Source organism: Piliocolobus tephrosceles, chromosome 13 (genome assembly GCF_002776525.5).
Source record: "Piliocolobus tephrosceles isolate RC106 chromosome 13, ASM277652v3, whole genome shotgun sequence".
NCBI lineage: Eukaryota > Metazoa > Chordata > Mammalia > Primates > Cercopithecidae > Piliocolobus > Piliocolobus tephrosceles.
In genome coordinates this window covers 83,227,784-83,249,088 of record NC_045446.1, presented here as the reverse complement: position 1 = coordinate 83,249,088, position 21,305 = coordinate 83,227,784, and the positions used below count along the sequence as shown (strand labels likewise).

The following is a 21,305-nucleotide window of genomic DNA, read 5'->3' as shown; positions in this document are numbered from 1 at the left end:
AGTACTCGGAATCCAGGTAAAAGTAGATGATAGGAATTTATAGTGTAATCTTTCTGCTGTTCCATGACTTGTAGGAGGAATGCTCAAGAACACAGGGAAGAAAAATAGCTGGTTTGTTTTTTCCAAGGTTGGAAAACGAAGGAGATAAGAATAAGTGCATCAATGACATAGTGAATTTTTAAAGTTTTTTGTTTTTAGTTTTTGTGGGTACATAGTAGATATATACAGTTATGAGGACATAGTGAATTTTTTTTAGAGACCAAAATTTTAGAAATTCTGAGTGCTATGGGGCAATTGAATTGGAGTGACACTATGCCTTTAAAGAAAAAAAACCATGAAACTTCAAGCCCTGTTTTAAAAACTGTGATGAGGCTTCACTGGGATTTAAGTACCTAACAGCTAAATGGCCATTAAAAGATTTATTAGATATTCACTTTAACTGACCCCATGGGTGTCCTTCAATTTTACTCAACAGCTGCAGTTTCATTTGACTTTTTGGCTCTTTTTTTTTTTTTTTCTCTCCCAAAATGCTGTTATATAGTAAAGATGTATACATCAAAGTGATGTTTTAATTCACTAAGTGCCTGAAGGGAAAGTGCACTAAGAAAATATATTCAATGAGAAGTTAGTTTGTAATAGTGTTTATTACCACAACTGAAGACACCATTGTGGACACTAGAGACAAACAGCCCACAAAAACAGGGATCAATCTTTAATACACATAAAGAATCTAAGATAATGTATCTCACCTCTAATTTCTGGTTCAAATTGCTCAGTTCAAAGGGTAATTCTTCTTTAAGGTGTGGTAATTCTTTTCGTGGAACTTTGTTTTGTTTCATCTGATGTAATCTCAGTTTTTCAAAGCTATTTGTTAGTTTGGAAAACTGTAAATAACAGAAAATGTTAACATTTTACTATTACCAATTATTTCTAACCTGATTTCACTATCTCTTTTCCTGTGTACCTCTCTGAAAATTTAAGTCATGATTAGAAAGTGTAGTAAAGCTTAAATGTTTCAATTAGTGAAGACAGAACCAGTTATTAAAACTAAATTATTGAAGCTGAATACAATTCAGCTTTCATGTAAACTCGAGACTTCATTAACTGCACAGTTAAACAATGATTCACTTGATAAATGGCTTGTTCAATTTTGTTTTAATCATACGCAGTAAAGCTGACAATTTTTTTAAAAAAAAAGTTTTTTCTTACTTTTAGTTAGTGCCATCTTGTGTTAACAATTTTAAATCCAGTAACTTAATCTACAAAATAACTAGCTTATACCTTATTTAAGAAAACAGAATATATATTAATTTAAAAGACGTACGTAACATAAACCACTTATTCATGTGGATACATTTAAATAAATTTTAATATCAAAATTGATCTAATATTTTTCTTACTGATAATTCTTTTTACAACTTTGTATTGTTTTTTCCATTTCCTGTTCTACATTCAAATAGTAGATTCAAAATAGCATAGTTTATGAACATTTGTGAGGAAATTTCTATACTCATGTATCTGCTTTCAAATGTGTCTTATTTACACATTTTATTTTAAAATAATTACAAGTTTACAAGAAGTTCCAAAGTTATTACTGAGGTCCCAGGTTCTCTTCACCCAGTTTCCCCCAATATTTACATCTTATTGAACTACAGTACATCAAACCCAGGAAATTGAAATTGGATCAATATATGTATATAGCTCTCTGCCATTTTATCACATATATAGATTTATCTGACTACAACCACAGCCAAGATATAGAACTATTCTGTCACCACAAAGATCTCCCTCATGCTATCCCTTTAGAATCACACTTAATCCCCTCATCCCCCAACCCCTAATCACTGAAAACCACTAATTTGTTTTCCATCTCTATAATTTTGAGAATGTTATAAAAAGAAATCATATAGCACATTAACTTTTGAGATTGTATTTTTTTCACTCAGCTTAATGTGAGATCCATGCATAAATCAACAGTGGATTCCTTTTTAGTGCTGAATCATATTCCATGGTATAAATGTATCAGTTTGTTTAACCATTCATATACTGAGACATTTTGATTTTTTCCAGTTTTTGCCTACTGTAAATAATGCTACGAACAATGATGTCTACTTTATCAGATATTAAAGTAGCCACTTCTACTTTTTCCTCATAATTTTAAATTGAGATATAATTCACCTGCTATAAAATTCACCTGAATAATATTCCATTGCATAAATACACTACATTTTGTTTATCCATTCATCAACTGATAGAAATGTGGGTTGTTTCCACTTTGAGATATTATAAATAATGCTGCTGTGAACACTTACATAGAAGTTTTTGTGTAGATATATGTTTTACTTTCTCTTGGGTATATACCTAGGAGTGGAATTGTTGGATCTTATGGTAACTTTAACTTTTTGAAGAACAGCCAAATTGTCTTCCAAAATGGCTGCACCATTTTCCATTCCCATTCACAATGCATTGGGTTCCAATGTCTCCATATCCTCACCAACACTTGTTGTTTTCTATCCTTTTTATTATTACCATCCTAGTGGATGTGAATGGATATTGTGGTTTTGGTTTCCATATACCTAATGACTAATGATGTTAAGCATTTTTATGTGCTTATTGGCCATTCGTATATCTGCTTTGGATAAATATCTATTCAAATATTTATCCATTTTAAAATTTGGTCATCTGTCTTTTTATTATCAATTAGTAAGTTATTCATATATTCTAGATACCAGTCCCTTATCAAATATATGGTTTGCAAATGTTTTCTCCCCATTGATGGGTGTCTTTTTAGTTTCTTGATGGTGTCCTTCGAAGCATAAAAGTTTTAAAATTTTAATGACATCAAATTTATCTAACTTTTTGTTGCTTGTGCTTTTGGTGCCATATCTAAGAAACCATTGCCTAATCCAAGCTTACGAAGATTTGCTCCTATGGTTTCTTCTAAGAGCTTTTTAGATTTAGGCTTTACATTTGGATCTTTGATCCATTTTGAGTTAATTTTTGTCTATGGTTTAAGGTAGGGGTCCAACTTAGTTCCTTTGCATAAGGATATCCTCTTGTCATTGCACCATTTGTAGAAGAGACTAATTTTTCTGTATTGAATTATCTTGGCACCACTTCTGCTTTCTTTCTATTAATATTTGCATGGTATATTTCTCCATCTTTTTAATTTCAACTTGCCTATACAGTTATATTTGAAGTGAGTTTGTCATTTTTTTATTTATTGTCAATCTCTGTCTTTCAATTGGTGTATTTAGGCCATTTCTATTTAATGTAATTATTGATATGTCATGGCTTAAGCCTTTTTTTGCTTCCTGTTTGTTCTCTAGGTTTTGGTTTCTCTATTTTCACTTTCTTGTCTTCTTGTGAATTACAGAAGCATTATTTTAGAATCCATTTTATCTACAGTGTTTTTGAGTATATCTCTTTGTAGATCTTTTTTAGTGGTTGCTCTAGTCATTACACTGTATTTACATAATTAATCACAGTCTATTGGTGTTTGACATCTTTCCAGTTCAAGTGTAGAAATCTTACTTTCCTTTATGTTCTTTTACTCTGTTCCATTTATAACACCATTATCTTAGTGTTTCCTGTAGGTATACTGAAAACCATATTAGACATGGTTATAATTTTTTGCTATCAAAAAATTTAGAAAATACAAGAGGATAAGGAGAGTGTATTGCATTTCCCTTCATGTTTTTTACTCTTTTTGGTGTTTTTACTTCTTCGCTGATGTCTTAAGATTCCTTCTTTATCATTTCTTTTCTGTTACGAGACCTTCCTTTAGCCATTCTTTTAGGGCAGGTCTGCCAGCAACAAATGCTTTTAGTTTTCCTTCCTTTGAGAATGTTTTAATTTCCTCTTCATTCCTGAAGGGTGTTTTTGCCAGACCTAGAATTCTGGGTTGAAAGCTCTGTTCTTTCAGCACTTGAAAGCCTCCATCATTTCCAGAGAGAAAGCCACCATAATCAGAATTGGTTTTCCCTATAGGTAAGGTTTCATTTCTCTCTTGCTGCTTCCAATATTTTTTTCTTTGTCTTTTGGTTTTCAGAACTTGGACTATGATGTGTCTTAACACAGCTGTCTTTTGATTTATCTTGTTTGAAGTTCACTCAGTTTTTCAATCTGTAGGTTTACCTTTTTTTTTTTGGCTAAGTTTTGTAACTTTTCAACCATTATTTCTCTGAATGCTTTTTCACCCTCCCCATCTTTCTCCTCTCCTTCTGGATTCTCTAATGATATAAATTTTAAATTGCTTGTTGCCATACTACATGTTCCTAAGGTTCATTTTCTTTTACTCTTTCTCTCTGTTGTTCAGATTGGATAGTTTCTATTGTATTATCTTCGAGCTGATTCTTTTCCATCTGTCCTCTTCATTCTGCTTAAAGTCCATCCATTGAGTTTTTAAATTTGGTTATTATAGTTTTCAGTTATAAAATTTCTAATTGGTTCTTTATATTATTTATTTGCCAAAGCTTTATAATTTTTTGTTTATTTCAAGCCATATTTGTAATAGTTCATTGAAGTATTTTTATAACAGCTGCTTTAAAATCAGATAATTCTAATGTGTGTCATCTTGGCCTCGGCATCTGTTGAGTGTCTTTTCTTATTCAAATTGAGATTTTCTTGGTTCTTTCTATAATGAATGATTTTTATTGATACCTGGACATTTTTGTGTATTGTGTTTTGAGACTCTGGATTTTATTCAAATATTGTGTTTTAGCAGTCCTCCTCTGACAATTTCTGGAAGGGAAAAATGGAGTGCCACTCCATTACTGCCAGGAGATAGTGGATGTCCAGGTCTTCACTTGGCTTCAGTTGGTATCCAGTGGGAGGTGCTCCTTATTACTGCTGATTCGAAGTGGGAGTTCAGGCTCCCCACTAGTCTTTCACTGATACACTTTGATTGAAGGGTCATGGGTGCCTTGTAACTATTCTCACATGGCCTTCAGTGATACTATTAGTGGACGTGGGTGAACTTGTCACCACTAAGCAGTGGTGACTCCTCAACAGCCTTCCTATAATAACACCCGAGACTGGAGAGGGAGGGGTGCCTTCTTACCACCAGGTAGGTGTAGAATTCCAAGCTCTCCACCATCACCATGGGTTGATGAGGGCCTTGTTAATATCTAGTGAGGATGAAAGTCCTGGTTCTCCATTCAGTCTTCCCAGACACTACCCAGGAAAGAGGGCCAGGGTTACCTTGTTACAGCTTAGTGAAGGCAGAAATCTAGGTTTTTCCACTAAGCCTTTGTAGGTGGCAGTGGGGCTGCAGTTTCCTTCCTTCCTTCCTTCCTTCCTTCCTTCCTTCCTTCCTTCCTTCCTCCCTCCCTCCCTCCCTCCCTCCCTTCTTTCTTTCTTTCTTTCTTTCTTTCTTTCTTTCTTTCTTTCTTTCCTTTCTTTCTTTCTCTCTCTCTCTTTCTCTCTCTCTCGCTCTCTTTCTTTCTTTCTTTCATTTTATGAGGCAGGAGTAGAGAGGTTGTTATCTAAAAGTGTATTATCTTGCTAGGCTGTCTCTCTTCTGGACTTTTGGATGGAGACAGCAGACTTTCCTTGGGGCTCTTTTTGTTTGTTTGCACCCATTGGCATAACTGGGTTGCCTGCTTCTGTGTTACGCAGTCTGAGATATATGAGGCAAAAACAAATCCTAGGGAACTCAATATTGTGACATTCTTTGAGTCCTAAGGTCCTTAGCCAATCTGTCTCTTCTCTCCACTTCTCAGAATCTTATTTTATAAATGATGTCTAATTTAGTGGGAGGATAGGGAAGAGTATATCTATTCCAGAAGCAAAAGCCTCAAATATATGTATTTAAAATTATAGTTTTGTAATGGTTAGAAGGAAAAAAATAACTCCTTTTTAAAAGGAAAGCAATTTCTAAAAGGAAGCTTTGACAGAGTTGAGTTATTCAAGGTACAGTGTGGTAAAGTGTATCCTTAAGATGTTTCAGGAAAATGAAATTGTAAATAAACCAGAAATTTCAAAGGAGGAAACTGCAGAGTTAGCTGGCAGCAACAAAAGCGTATTAACCACAAGATACCATTTTCTGCTTAGAAATACAGCATATTACTAGCTTTATGCAAACCAAATCAAGTACATAGTACTTTTCTTTTTCTCTCTTTTTCCCTACTTTCCTCTTCCTTCTCCTTTGCTCTCCTTCTCTTTCTTCCTCCTTTTCTTTTAACTAGAGAAAAAGAGAAGCAGAAAACTGCTGTGAAAACAGTTGGCTCTCAACAATAATGTAGCACTCCCAGTGTATTCCATGAAACCCCTGTTTACAGTAGTATTAGAAGGTTTTAGCTTAAATAAATAAATAAAGGAGAGCTCCATTGTCCAATATCTTTGGAACATGATGGAATGGAAAGGCTAAATCAGTTTGTTTAAGGCAGGACTTCTTATGGCCTGTAATATGCTAATGTGTACCCTTAATCTCCAGGAGGGGAGGAGTCTTAACTTGGCCAGCATTAGCTTAAACAGTATTTCCTAAACTCACAGTGTTTTCCATAGAACAAATTTTTATGAAGTTACCACAAAGATATTTTTTGGTTAGCACTGAAAACCAGCCATCAGCCAAATAATAAAATAGAACTGCAAAGCATCAAATGGCAAGGATTCATATATTAAATGACTGCTTGGCGCCTGTAAACAAAGCCAAGAACTTTTTAACAAGAGGAAAACATACCCAAACAGAAATGAAAGATTTGGAAAGCAGTGACTGAACTGGTTAAATATAACTTAGAGATGGCACCTAACTTATTTCTAGATTTCTGTATTGTTTTCAAACCTACTACAGATTGTGATCTCTTTATTTATATTGACCAGTATATAATGATTTAATGTTTATGTTGTTGTTTTAGAGCCTTATCTTCATAGAAAAATAAAGGTTGAGTTGACTTACATGCTAAATGCTCAGAGTCTAAGCTAGTAAAAGCCATATATAATTTCATAACTCAAGCTACCATACAGTGGCAGTTACTTGAACTGTAGGCAAAATGTCTAGGTAGACTAAGAACTAGTCTTGTAAAATCATCTGTTAAGTGGCATCAAATGTTTCATATTCCAATCTTAATGGCTTAGTTACCTCCCTAAAAGGTATTTTAAAAGGATCATTAACTACTTTAGGCTCCTTTAACTAAATTATCATATGTGAAATATTTGTACTCCAAAAAATGTTGGTTGTAAAGTAAAATTTCATAATCAAACCATATTTCCCATTGATTCATTCACTAAGTTAAGCAAAGATATAGCATCTACTACATTTGACATACTCAAATGATTACTACCCTATGTGCTATCTGTGGTAAAGAAGGCATTTTGGTTGCCTTCTTTGTGTGAAGATACAGGGATAAGTGAAAAAGAAATCTGTATCCTCAATACATATGAAGAAGCACTATCATGTAAGAAACAGTGCTACCAGTAATAAGGTAATAAAGACCAGTTTTATTCTTTCAATTATCTATGTCATAATCACAAACTTCCATATTTTAAATTATCACAGAATTGAGAACATCTTTATTAGATAGGAATAACCACAAAAGATAATTGTTTTTTTGTTGTTGCTCACAAAATTATTTTTTTGTGAGCTAATTGTCATTTAATTCATCAACAAGTCTCTTGAGAAACAGAAAGCCATTTGTCTAGTACTGTGCTAACAGAGGTACAGAAGGTATAGCAAGCCAACAATCTAGTAAGAGACAAAATCAATGCATATAAAACAGGGAAAGACACGACCAAGCTTATAATTAAAACACAAGAACATTTATTTATACTAAAAACAATTAGTTTAAATAAAATTAACACAACTCTATAGGTCAAAAATATATCAAAATGTGTGATATTAAATTATAATATTTTCTTACTTGAGCCTTTAGGCTTTGTAGTTGTCCTTCATAATTCTGAGTCATTGCTAAATTACATTTTTCCAGACTGTCCAATTTCTGTCGAAGCAACCCTACCTGCATGAAGAATAAAATTTAATTTTGCTTTTTCTAAATTTTGCCTGACAAAATCAGAAAATGTGCAAAAGAAAAGAACAATTCAAATAAAATGGCTGTACCAAACCAAGAGTAAATATTTGTACTGCACTTCTTAAAATAGCTATCAATAATTAAATTCACAAAAACCAAACATTCCTAGCACTATTCCACAAGGTACACATTAGGACAGTACGGATGTTTAACAAAAGATCCTTATCATCATCACATTTAAAATTCAGGGTTAGAATTTACTTTGCATTGTCCTTTTGGGAGGCTATGTCATCATTACTCAGGCAAAACCTCTACCAATATAATTCAGCTTTTTTGTTTTCTCCATTACCTTCAAGAGGATCTCTGTTTTAGTGGTATTATGAAATAATTGTTACATTTTTGTAACAAGTAATACATTAAAAAGAAAAAGAAAATTGTCTAAGAGCAGTTCCTAAGGATTTGGCTTATATAATTTGTCTGTTTAAAAGGCAGATGAGGCACTTGCTTACATATCTGTGTCAGTATACATATAAAAGCTAGAAGAAGAAGAATGCATATGCCATGTCTGATGACCTACCTCTACTGTGAAGGAAAACTAGATGACAATAACCAAGTTACCTATGCCAAACAATAATATAGTTAACTATGCCAAAACCTAGGTTCCACTGAGAAGTCAATAAAGGTAGAAAAATGGCTGATGAACAAGTTAACTAATGATGTTTTTGTTACAGTATATAACTAGCAAACATTTCTCTTAAACATTTCTTTTTCCAACAGAAAAATTCACAGACAGAAAGTCCACATTAGATAAAGCGTATGATTTTCCTGAACTTCTTCACAGGCCTGAGAGCACTCATATATTCTTTTATGACCACCAGCTTGGCCGTGAGCAGCCTAGAGGGACTGAGGGAACTCCTCTTAAGTGGATGTCCCAGGTATACACACACAATCCTTTACCAAACTCTTTTCTCCTTTGTCCTATAATCAATTTTTGACATCTTACTTCTATTTTTTCCAGCATATTCAAAGAAGCAAATGTTACTGAACTCTGCCTTGTCCACAGTTTTGATGACTACTTCTTTGTTTCTACAGCAGCAAATGTACTTACATCTTTACTTGCAAACAATATTTTACATATATGTTAAATATTTGCTTACTTTTACAGATGGCATTGACACTACATATCTGTCTCTATCAGCAAATATCTATGGATTTAGGTTCTGATTGTCACTTATTTGATATAATACATTTAGCCTATAATTTGCTGACAGAATTTCAAGCAATAAAGGCTGTTGCTGATGCCTGATAAAAAGTATGTATAATAAAAATATATTCTGATAGAATACTATGTATAACAATCTGATGAATTAGCAATTTGTTAACATATGTATTCAGTACCTCTTGACCTTTCTGATCCAAACAAGTTTGTGCATTTGCCAATTCTTGATCCCGAAGATCTAATCGTGTCTCCAAAGCCCGCATCTTTCTTTCCCAGTCCATTTTTTTGTTGCTTACCATGATGTCAATTTGTTCCATTAATTCCTGAAGCTCAGCCTCACAAGGAGAAGTTCTGGCAATTGTAGGAAAGTAAAATACATTTTAAGGTAGTAAAATGTTAGGGCAAGAAAAATTATTACATTGCTCTGCATAGCTTGATCCTTATTTCCTGAAATTGTTCAATTATTTAAATGGGAATAAGTTCAAAAGCTGAAGGTTAAATTTTAAAATTAATAAAGCGAATTTCAGAGCTAACAGTGTATATATACTTAATTTTTTAAAATAATATTTTTTAGAGTAGGCTGATTCTAAGGAATATGCTAATTAGGAAAAATTATAAGACTTAGCTTCAGGATCAATGCTCTTCCATATAGGCATACATGTACCTATGTCTATCATAACTTCAGAAGGTTTGACAGAGGCAGAATGGGATATCATTCGTGTCTGTTAAGGATAGAAGAGCAAGCCTGGGGCTAGGTAGGACCAGATTCAAGGGTACCAACTGGGCTATAGTATGGCTCCTCAAGGAGAGGAATTTGGCATGATATGGCTGGTTTTTGTTTCTAAGGAATTTGATCAGGCAGTGATATGGTTTGGCTGTGTCCCCACCAAAATCTCAACTTGAATTGTATCTTCCAGAATTCCCATGTGTTATGGGAGGAACCCAGGGGAAGGTAATTGGACATGGGGCCGGTCTTTCCTGTGCTATTCTCATGATAATGACTAAGTCTCATGAGATCTGATGAATTTATCAGGGGTTTCTGCTTTTGCTTCTTCCTCATTTTCTCTTGCCTCCATCATGTAAGAAGTGCTTTTCGGCTCCCACCATGATTCTGAGGCCTCCCAAGCCACATGGAACTGAAAGTCCAATTAAACCTCTTTTTCTTCCCAATCTTGGGTATGTCTTTATTAGCAGTGTGAAAACAGACTAATACAGTAAATTGATACCAGTAGAGTGGGGAGTTGCTGAAAAGATAACTGAAAATGTGGAAGCAACTTTGGAACTGGGTAACAGGCAGAGGTTGGAACAGTTCAGAGGGCTCAGAAGAAGACAGAAAAATGTGGGAAATTTTGGAACCTCCTAGAGACTTGTTGAATGGCTTTGACAAAAATGCTGATAGTGATATGAACAATAAAGTCCAGGCTGAGGTGGTCCCAGATGGAGATAAGGAAGTTTTTGGGAACTGGAGTAAAGGTGACTCTTGTTATGTTTTATCAAAGATACTGGAGGCATTTTGCCTCTGACCTAGAGATTTGTGGAACTTTGAACTTGAGAGAGATGATTTAGGGTATCTGGCAGAAGAAATTTCTAAGCAGCAAAGCATTCAAGAGGTGACTTGAGTGCTGTTAAAGGCATTCAGTTTTAAAAGTGAAACAGAGCATAAAAGTTCAGAAAATTTGCTGCCTGATGATGCAGTAGAAAAGAAAAACCCATTTTTTTGAGGACAAATTCAAATCAGCTGCAGAAATTTACATAAGTAGCAAGGAGCCTGATATTAATCTCCCAAACCATGGGGAAAATGTCCCCAGGACTTGTCAGAAACCTTCACAGCAGCACCCCCCATCACAGGCCCAGAGGCCCAGGAAGAAAAAGTGGTTTCATGGGCCAGTCCCAGGGCCCCTGTGCTGTGTGCAGCCTAGGGACTTGGTGTCCTGTGTCCCAACTGCTCCAGCCATGGCCAAAAGGGGCCAATGTAGAGCTCGGGCTGTGGCTTCAGAGGGTAGAAGCCCCAAGCATTGGCAGCTTTCACATGGTGTTGAACCTTCAGGTGCACAGAAGTCAAGAATTGAGGTTTGGGAACCTCCGCCTAGATTTCAGAAGATGTATGGAAATGCCTGGATGCCCAGGCAGAAGTTTGCTTCAGGGGTGGGGCCCTCATGGAGAACCTCTGCTAGGGCAGGGCAGAGGGAAATGTGGGGTGGGAGCACCCACACAGAGTCCCTACTGAGGCACTGCCTATTGGAGCTGTGAGAAGAGTGCCACTGTCCTCCAGACCCCAGAATGGTAGATCCAACGACAACTTGCACTGTGCACCTGGAAAAGCCACAGACACTCAACGCCAGTCTGTGAAAGCAGCCTGGAGGGAGGCTGTGCCCTGTAAAGCCACGGGGCAGACCATGGGAACCCACCTTTTGCATCAGCATGACCTGGATGTGAGACCTGAAGTCAAAGGAGATCATTTTGGAGCTTTAAGATTTGACTGCCCTGCTGGATTTCAAACATGCATGGGGTCTGTAACCCATGTTTTGGCCAGTTTCTCCCATTTGGAATGGCTGCATTTACCCAATTACTTGTACCCCCTTTATATGTATGAAGTAACTAGCTTCGTTTGATCTTACAGGCTCATAGGTAGAAGAGACTTGCCTTGTCTCAGATGAGACTTCGGACTGTGGATTTTTGGGTTAATGATGAAATGAGTTAAATCTTTGGGGGACTGTTGGGAACTTGATTGGTTTTGAAATGTGAGGATATGAGATTTGGAGGGGCCAGGGTTGGAATGATATGGTTTGGCTCTCAACTTGAATTGTATCTCCCAGAATTCCCATGTGTTGTGGAAGAGACCCAGGGGCAGGTAATTGAATCATGGGGGCCAGTCTTTCTCATGCCATTCTCCTGACAGTGAACAAGTCTCACAAAACCTGAAGGGTTTATCAGGGGTTTCTGCTTTTGCTTCTTCCTCATTTTCTCTTGCCTCCACCATGCAAGAAGTGCCTTCCACCTCTTGCCATGAATCTGAGGCCTCCCCAGCTATGTAGAACTGTAAGTTCAATTAAATCTCTTTTTCTTCTCAGTCTCAGGTACATCTTTATCAGCAGCATGAAAACAAACTAAGGCAGGCAGGTTTGGAGAGATACTGTAAGTCTTTAGAGTGTGAGGTTACTATTACTCATATACATTGTAATATCTGGGGTCTGGGAGGGTTTATTGAGTATCAAACAAAATGCTTAGTATAACAGCTAGGATTATAGCTACTGTTGTTAAGAAGACAGATTGGTAAGTGCTCTCACTACAGAGTTCTTTTTCAAAGAAGCTGAAGCATTCTCCAGGGAGCTGGCGTGAGTCCAGTCACTCAGACTGGATTAGCAGGTAGGTATTGAGGCCTTACACTTCAGCCTAAGGAACATACAAATGTCCAGATTAGAAAAGCAAGTTATTTCAGCATCCATTTCAAAGGTGGTAATGAGGCTTCCAATGTATTTGTGTAGCTGGGAGGAAGACAGGAGGGACAGGCAGGTGCAACATGACAGCATTTCCTCCATTTAGTTTCACTAAATCAGAATTTTAGAGGTGATTAAGGATCATTTAGCATTTTGATAAAACTCAGGCTCAGAGAGGCCCAAGGTCACACGGCTAATTAATGGAAGAGCCAGAACTAGATCATAGGCAGCTGCTTCCCATTTAATGTGTCTTCCTGTATACCACACGGCAAAAGACACAGTGTTTTGAATAAGAACATGCTTGAAAAATACAGTACAAATTTGCTCCATTACAATAAGGTTAGAAACAGGTATTAAAATCCAAATAATTGAGAATTTCCAGAATCATTTTCTAAGATATCCAGAATCAACCCAAACAGAAGATGTTCCTTTGGTTTATTCAATATGATATTTACCAGTTTTGACATCAGAGAGGTTTTAAGTACAAAGTGCCATTCTGAAGTCTTCTCCTAGCATTCCTGGAGGAATGTTAGGCCCAGAGGCTTTCAATTTTTACTTAAAACCTAAAATAAATCTGACAAAAGGATGTATACTAATTCCTCTATAAATAACTTGATTGAATTTTAAGATTGAATTTTAATTGGAATTATCATATAGGGGAAAAGAATAGAACTATGGCCTGGTGGTTTCACACCGTTTTTCTTTTTCATGACAACATGTACCACCCTGTACGGTAAATAGATTTTGTCTATTTTTTCCGCTCTGAAGAAAAAGGACTATGTCAATGTAAGCTCTAGGAAAAAAGAACTATATCAGTCTGGTTCATCACCATCTCACCAGAGCCTAGTATATTACTGCAGCACACAGTAGATGCTCAATAAATCTCTGAAGAATGAATGAGTTCCTTTAATTGCTAACTTTTGGAATGTAAGAATGTACCATGCTAAGAAAGTTAAAATACAGGCCTACAGTAGAGTCTGGACATAATGTAATCTACTCAATCAATATTGTTCAGTGAATGGTTTATTTCCTGGTTATGGTTATGCTATGCAAAAGTTAGAATGTTAGACTCTCAGGATGGAAAAACTCTTACAAGTCAACTAGTCCAACTACCCCAACTACCCATCCAGTGTTTGCATTCCTCTATAAATATATATATATTTATATATGTATATATTATATATGTATATATAATATATATTATGTAAAATATGTATTTTATATTAAAAATTATTAAATATGATTATATATAATTTTTTTTAGATGGAGTCTCGCTCTGTTGCCCAGGCTTGAGTGCAGTGGCACAATCTTGGCTCATTAGCACCTCTGCCTCCCAGGTTCAAACTATTCTCTGGCCTCAGCCTTCCAAGTAGCTGGGACTACAGGCACGTGCCATCACATCTGGCTGATTTTTTTTTTTTTTTTTGTATTTTTAGTAGAGACAGGGTTTCATCATGTTGGCCAGGCTGGTCTCAAACTTCTGACCTCAGGTGATCCGCCCGCTTTGGCCTCCCAAAGTTCTGGGGTTACAGGTGTGAGCCACCGCACCTGGCCCCTCTACAAATATTTCTTAACAGAATCATCTATCATACACTACTGATCGGAATCAGCAGGTCTAGGACAGACCCTAAGATTCTGCATCAGTAACAAAAGCATCAAGTGATTCTGATGCATTCCAAAGTTTGTGACCTGTTTTTCAATATCACTGCAAGAAGTTATCCAGCCTAGGTCTGAATTCTTCCCTAAAGAGGTAACCACTGTCTGAGATTGTAGCTAGACAATGTGTTTTAAACAGATCTTTTTTATATTGAAGAAGTTTTCCATCCATTGGTCCTAATTTGATCTCAGTGATTCCACTGAGACCATTCAGGACAAATGCCTTTTCAACACAGTAGATTTTAAAGTACTTGAATACAGTCATCAGTGTGACAAATACAGTTTTGACTGCACTTCTAGTCTTCTTTTGTCAGTGTTCAATATTAGAGACTGAATATATGAATGACAATAATCAGACCATATGACAGTAGACTCTGACCCATAATTTCTGCAACAACACAACCAGTCCAGAAAGCCAAGCCACAAAATCTGCAGTAATTGTCCCCTAATGGTCAGGGCTTGATCACTGACTGCCATCTTCCCTAATTTCTGTCCCCACTTCCAACTTAGAACAAACCAGAGAAAGTCAAATATACTCCTCAAAACAATCCTCACTTTTAGTTATTCTGTCTCCAGACTCTACATGCCAGCTCCCTCCAATGAGGGCACACCTGAACCCTTCTTCCTTTTTTTTATCTTAAAGCTTTCCCACTCCTCTGCCTCCCTTTGAGTCTCTGCCAAATGCAAGTGATAGTGGGTGATTCCCTTGGTATAGCAAACTCTGAATAAATAAATACCTTCAGTTGTTTTCATTTGGGTGATCTTTATTTATTTCCACAGATATTTTTATTTCCTTCTATTACTCCTAGAGATTTTTTTCTTCACCACTCTGTACTCAGTATCCAGTATACTGCCTGAAAAATACTAGATGCTTAATACACATTTGCTGAATGAAAAAAAAAAGAATGACTATGGTAAGATTTTCAGACCCTTCATAATTCTAGCTCTTCTTTGAACAATTTTTTTTTTGTCAATTTCATCCTTGAAACGTACCATTTGGAACTTTAAGATAATACGACAGGCATGGTCTAATCAGGTCAGAGGAGGTCTCACAGATCCTTTGTTTTACGTGCCATATACTTTTATTTAACCAGATGGAGGTCACATTAGTTGAATTTGGGAGAGGAAAGCAGTGATATCACATTGTTTCAAGGTGGGTTTATTCTTATCTAAAAATCTTATTTCTTTTTTATGCATGCTATGAGTAAGCCACCTATTCACTATCTTGTGCTTGTTTAGTTTTTTGAGAGGAGGGGTCCAATGATAGGGCTGTGTATTTATCCTTATTAAATTTCAGTTTGATAGTTTCAGTCTTTCATTGTGGGTCATCATCACTAGTTCTTTCAGCAAACATTCATTAAGCACTGTGTAAGGTACTGGGAAAACAGAGACACAAGAGCAATTGCCTGTGAATAGAGAGACTTGCAAGGCAGGCAGGCAGGCAGAATAAAAGACTGATGAATATATTCAGGCTCTCAAAAAGGAGGGGTGCTGAATACAGACTTGCAGAGGGTGGGTTATCATAGAGGTCTTCCTAAATGAGGTAACATCTGAGCTTATATCTGGGATCCTGTTTCTATCAGAGAATATATTATCTATATCTCCCAGCTTTGTGTGAGCTGCAGACTTGATAAGCATTACCTGCTGTGTGTGTGTATATATATGTTTAATCCTATATACATACACACACACACACGTATATAGTATATATGTATTTAGTATATAAATGAAACAGGTACATAAAAAAGTGTATTATACATATATAATATACAGAATATAAAAAATATATATGTACATATTTATATATATACATGCAGTTTTTATATATACATAAGTCATTGTATAAAATGCCATAAAGGACAAAGTGGAAGACATACCCTTGTAGCACTCCCTACCAAGCCCTTCAGAGTGACAGTGATCTGTTGTTTATTTTTAAAAATTACGATCAGACAGTAATCCATTTAATTAGCCTTACAATTTTTTCTTTCTTTCCCACAAAAATATCATGCCAGAGCCCAAATACAAGTCTATGCTGTTTCTCTGCTGCACCAGCAGACTAACCTTGTGAGGCGAGGCTGGTCTAGTAAGCAAGGAGTTGGGGTATCCCTGGTGAGTCCTGGTGGCCATTACTTCCTCTTCTAAGGCCCGCAAACCACTGCTTATCTCTCTTCCAGAGTCTTACCTAAGATTTAGTCAAACTCAATTTTACATCAAACTCAGCTTTTTATCAAACTTAATATTCCCTTTTGAAATTCAATTGTTCAATCTTCTAGTATATTTTCTGTTCTTCGGCTTTTCAGATAATTACTCGTAAATCTAGTGAACTTTAAGATTTTTTAAAAGCCTCAATGTAGCCTCCTTAATGTAGCTGGGCATTGCATTTTTACTATATTTCCATTACTTCCTTTAGTCAAATGCTAACTAACACTATGCTAAGTATCTTCTTGAACCTCCTTTCATGGATCCTCACAATATCCCCATAACATAGGTATTATTATCCAATTTTAGAAAAGTTGAGTGAGTGGTTAGAAAAGGAAAAAAAAAGTCCTCTGAGTCTTCCAGCTTTGGAAACTAGGTGGATTGTGTCTAATACACTACTTAAGACATGCAAAACTCTATTCCTTACTATAAGGTGTATCTTGGGAGCAATTCACAAAGGAAGGTCCTGCAGTCAGGCCAGATCTTTCTGCATTAATCCTTCAATTCACTAAGCCAGAAGAGAGGGGGCACACAGACTTCTAGGGTGACATGCCCATCTAGAGCCTATAATCAAAGTATCAAGATATCGAGTCTGGAGGTGAAGAGGGGGCAAAATAGAAAACTAAATAGTGGCAAGTATACTAAAGAGGGCAGGGGAATGGAAGAGAGAGTCACATTCAGAGTAAAAAGAGCCAGGGTAAGATATATGGACATATATGAAGGTGGCCCAGAGCAATTTTGGGCTGGTGGGCTCATACCCCAAAGCCCTTTAACAACATAGGGCTTATGTGCTAGTTCTTCCCCCCAACTTTTTTTCTTTTTTCTTTTCTTTTTTTTTTTTTTTTGATACAGGGTCTCACTCTGTCACCTAGGCTGGAGAGCAGTTGGCACAATCATAGCTCCCTCCTCTGGTCTCAAGTGATCCTCCTGCCTCAATCTCCTGAGTCACTAGGGCCATAGGTGTACATCACCATGCTCAGCTAATATTTGAAATTTTTTATAGAGACAGGGACTTCCTATGTTGTCCAGGCTAGTCTTGAATTCCTGGCCTCAAGTGATCCTTCCACCTCAGTCTCCCAAATTATTGAGATTATAGGCATGAGCCACCATGCCCAGCCTTATATGCTAGCTCTTAAAAGGGCAGACATGAACCTAAAATAAAAATTGGATAAAAATACTTGAACATTAACTAATAAAAGTTTTTTTTAAAGAAAAAAGGACCAACCTTCAACAGATACATTGCTATAATGATCATATGACTTGTTAGCCAAACCAGGACAATTTTGAAAGTGAAAGGAGCACTAATAATAATTATGCCAGCACACACAAGGTATAAACAGTTACTATTCTGGACAAACTGGGATTCAGGATTAGCCTACCAATTACCAATGAGAAAACAGAGGTGCAGAGACAAGTTGTGGGGGGAAAAGTCAAATTTGAAATCAAGACTAAGAAATTTGCTCAAAACCATACAATTACATAGAAACTGAATAACTTGCTTCTGAATAACTTTTTGGTAGATAATGAAATTAAGGCAGAAGTCAAGAAGTTCTTTGAAACTAATGAGAACAAAGACACAACATGCCATATTCTCTGGGACACAGCTAAGGCAGTGTTAAGAGGAAAATTTTACAGCACTAAATGCCCACATCAAAAAGTCAGATCTCAATTTAACAACTTAACAAAATAACTAGATAATCAAGAGAAAACCAACCCCAAAGCTAGCAGAAGACAATAAATAAACAAAATCAGAGCTGAATTGAAGGAGACAGAGACATAAAAAATAATTTAAAAGATCAATGAATCCAGGAGTTGGTTTTTTGAAAAAAATGAATAAAATAGATAGACAGCTAGCTAGACCAATAAATAAGAAAAGAGAGAAGATCCAAATAAACACAATCAGAAATGACAAAGGGGAAATTACCACTGACTCCACAGAAATACAAATAATCATTAGAGAATATTATACATACCTCTATGCACATAAACTAGAAAATCTAGGAGAAATGGATAAATTTCTGGACACACACACACTCCTAAAACTGAGCCAGGAAAAAACGGAATCTCTGAACTGGGTGCGGTGGCTCATGCCTGTAATCCCAGCGCTATGGGAGGCTGAGGTGGGCGGATCATGAGGTCAGGAGATCGAGACCATCCTGGCTAACACGGTGAAACCCTGTCTCTACTAAAAATACAAAAATATTAGCCAGGCGTGGTGGCACACGCCTGTAGCTACTCGGGAGGCTGAAGCAGGAGAATGGCATGAACCCGGGAGGCAGAGCTTGCAGTGAGCCGAGATTGTGCCACTGCACTCCAGCCTGGGAGACAGAGTGAGACTCTGTCAAACAAACAAACAAACAAACAATACTGATCTCTGAACAGACCAACAATGGGCTCTGAAATTGAATCAGTAATAAATAGCCTAACAACAAAAAACAGCCCAGGACCAGAAAGATTCACAGCTGAATTCTACCAGATGTACAAAGAGGAGCTGGTACCATTGCTACTGAAACTATTCCAAAAAACTGAGGAGGACAGACTGTTCCCAAACTCATTCTATGAGGCCAGCATCATCCTGACCAAAACCTGGCAGAGATACAACAAAAGAAGAAAACCTCAGGCTAATATCCTTGATGAACACGGATGCAAAAATCCTCAACAAAATACTGGTAAATGGAATCCAGCAGCACATCAAAAAGCTTATCCACCATACTCAAGTAGGCTTTGTCCCTGGGATGCAAGGGTGATTCAACATATGCAAGTCAATAATTATGTGATTCATCACATAAACAGAACTAAAGATAAAAACCACATGATTATCTCAGTAAGATGAAGAAAAGGCTTTCAATAAAATTCAGCATCATGTTAAAAACTCTCAATAAATTAAGTTCCAAAGAAACATACATCAAAATAATAAGAGCCATCTATGACAAACCCACAGCCAACATCATACTGAATGGGCAAAAGCTGGAAGCATTCCCCTTAAAAACAGACACAAGACAAGGATACCCTCTTCCACCACTCCTATTCAACACAGTATTGGAAGTCCTGGCCAGGCCAATCAGGCAAGGGAAAGAAATAAAGGGCATCTAAATAGGAATAGAGGAAGTCAAAGTATCCTTGTTTGCAGATGACATGATCCTATATCTAGAAACCCCATAGTCTTGGCCTGAAAACTCCTTAAGCTGGTAAACAACTTCAGCAAAGTCTCAGGACACAAAATTAATGTGCAAAAATCACTAGCATTCCTATACACCAACAACAGTTAGGCTGAGAGCCAAATCAGGAATGCAATCTCATTCACAACTGCCACAAAAAGAATAAAATACTTAGGAATACAGCTCACCAGGAAACTGCAAGATCTCTACAATGAGAATTACAAAACGCTGCTCAAAGAAACCAGAGATAATACAAACAAATGGAAAAACATTCCATGCTCATGGTTAGGAAGAAACAGTATCACTAAAATGGCCATACTGCCCACAACAATTTATAAATTCAGTGTTATTTCTATTATGCTACCTATGACATTCCTCAAAGAACTAGAAAAAAACCAGAAAAAACTACTTTAAAAATTCCTATGAAAGTCTAGGTGCAGTGGCTCATACCTGTAATCCCAATACTTTGAGAGGCCAAGGTGGGCAGATCACTTGAGTTCAGGAGTTCGAAACCAGTTTGGGCAACATGGTGAAACTCCGTCTTTACCAAAAAAATACAAAAAGTTAGCTGGGCATGGTGGTGAGGCTGAGGTGGGAGGATCACTTGAGCCTGGGAGGTGGAGGCTGCAGTGAGCCGAGATTGTGCCCTGAATTCAAACTATACTACAGGGCTGCAAGAATTAAAACAGCATGGTATGGGTAACAAGAACAGACACATAGACCAATGGAACACAACAGAGAATCCAGAAATAAGGCCACACACCTACAACCATCTGATCTTCAACAAACCTGACAAAAACAAGCGATGGGGGAAAAACTCCTTATTCAATAAATGGTGCTGGGAGAACTGACTAGCCATATGCAGAAAACTGAAACTGGATCCCTTCCTTATACCATATACAAAAATTAACTCAAGCTGGATTAAAGACTTTAATGTAAAACCCCAAACTGTAAAAACCCTGGAAGACAACTTAGGCAACCCTATTCCAGACATAGGAATAGGCCAAAATTTCATAATGAAGACACCAAAAGCAATAGCAACAAAAGCAAAAATTAACAAATGGGATCTAATTAATTAAAAAAAGCTTCTTCACAGCAAAAGAAACTATCAACAGAGGTAAACAGACAACCTACAGAAGGGGAGAAAATATTTGCAAACCATGCATCTGACAAAGGTCTAATATATCCAGCATCTATAAAGAACTTAAATTTACAAGAAAAAAGCAAACAACCCCATTTAAAAAATGGTCAAAGAACAGACACTTCTCAAAAGAAGACATACATGCAGCTAACAAACATATGAAAAAAGGCTCAACATTACTGATTGTTAGAGAAATGTAAATTAACACCATAATGAGATGCCATCTCACACCAGTCAGAATGGGTATTATTAAAAAGTCAAAAAATAACAGAATCTGGCCAGGTTGTGCAGAAAAAGAAACATTTTATACACTGTGACATTTTATACACTATGGGATTGGAAATTAGTTTGATAATTGTGCAAGACAGTGTGGTGACTCCTCAAAGAGCTAAAAACAGAAATACCATTCAACTCAGCAATCCCATTGCTGGGTGTATACCAAAGGAATACAAACTGTTCTATCATAAAGACACATGCATATGTTATATTCACTGCAGCACTATTCACAATAGCAAAGACATGGAATCA

General features: G+C 36.6%; 1 protein-coding gene across 1 annotated transcript in view; it reads right to left on the bottom strand.

The window, feature by feature from the left end:
• DEUP1 (deuterosome assembly protein 1) overlaps nt 1-21,305 on the bottom strand; it is a 101,648-nt gene that overhangs the window by 63,097 nt on the left and 17,246 nt on the right. Inside the window, exons 3-5 of the mRNA XM_023209113.2 lie at nt 9,366-9,537; nt 7,860-7,955; nt 750-884 (exon numbers count right to left, since the gene is read on the bottom strand). Of these exons, the coding sequence (XP_023064881.1) occupies nt 750-884; nt 7,860-7,955; nt 9,366-9,537 (403 nt within the window). The remainder of the gene's footprint in view (nt 1-749; nt 885-7,859; nt 7,956-9,365; nt 9,538-21,305) is intronic.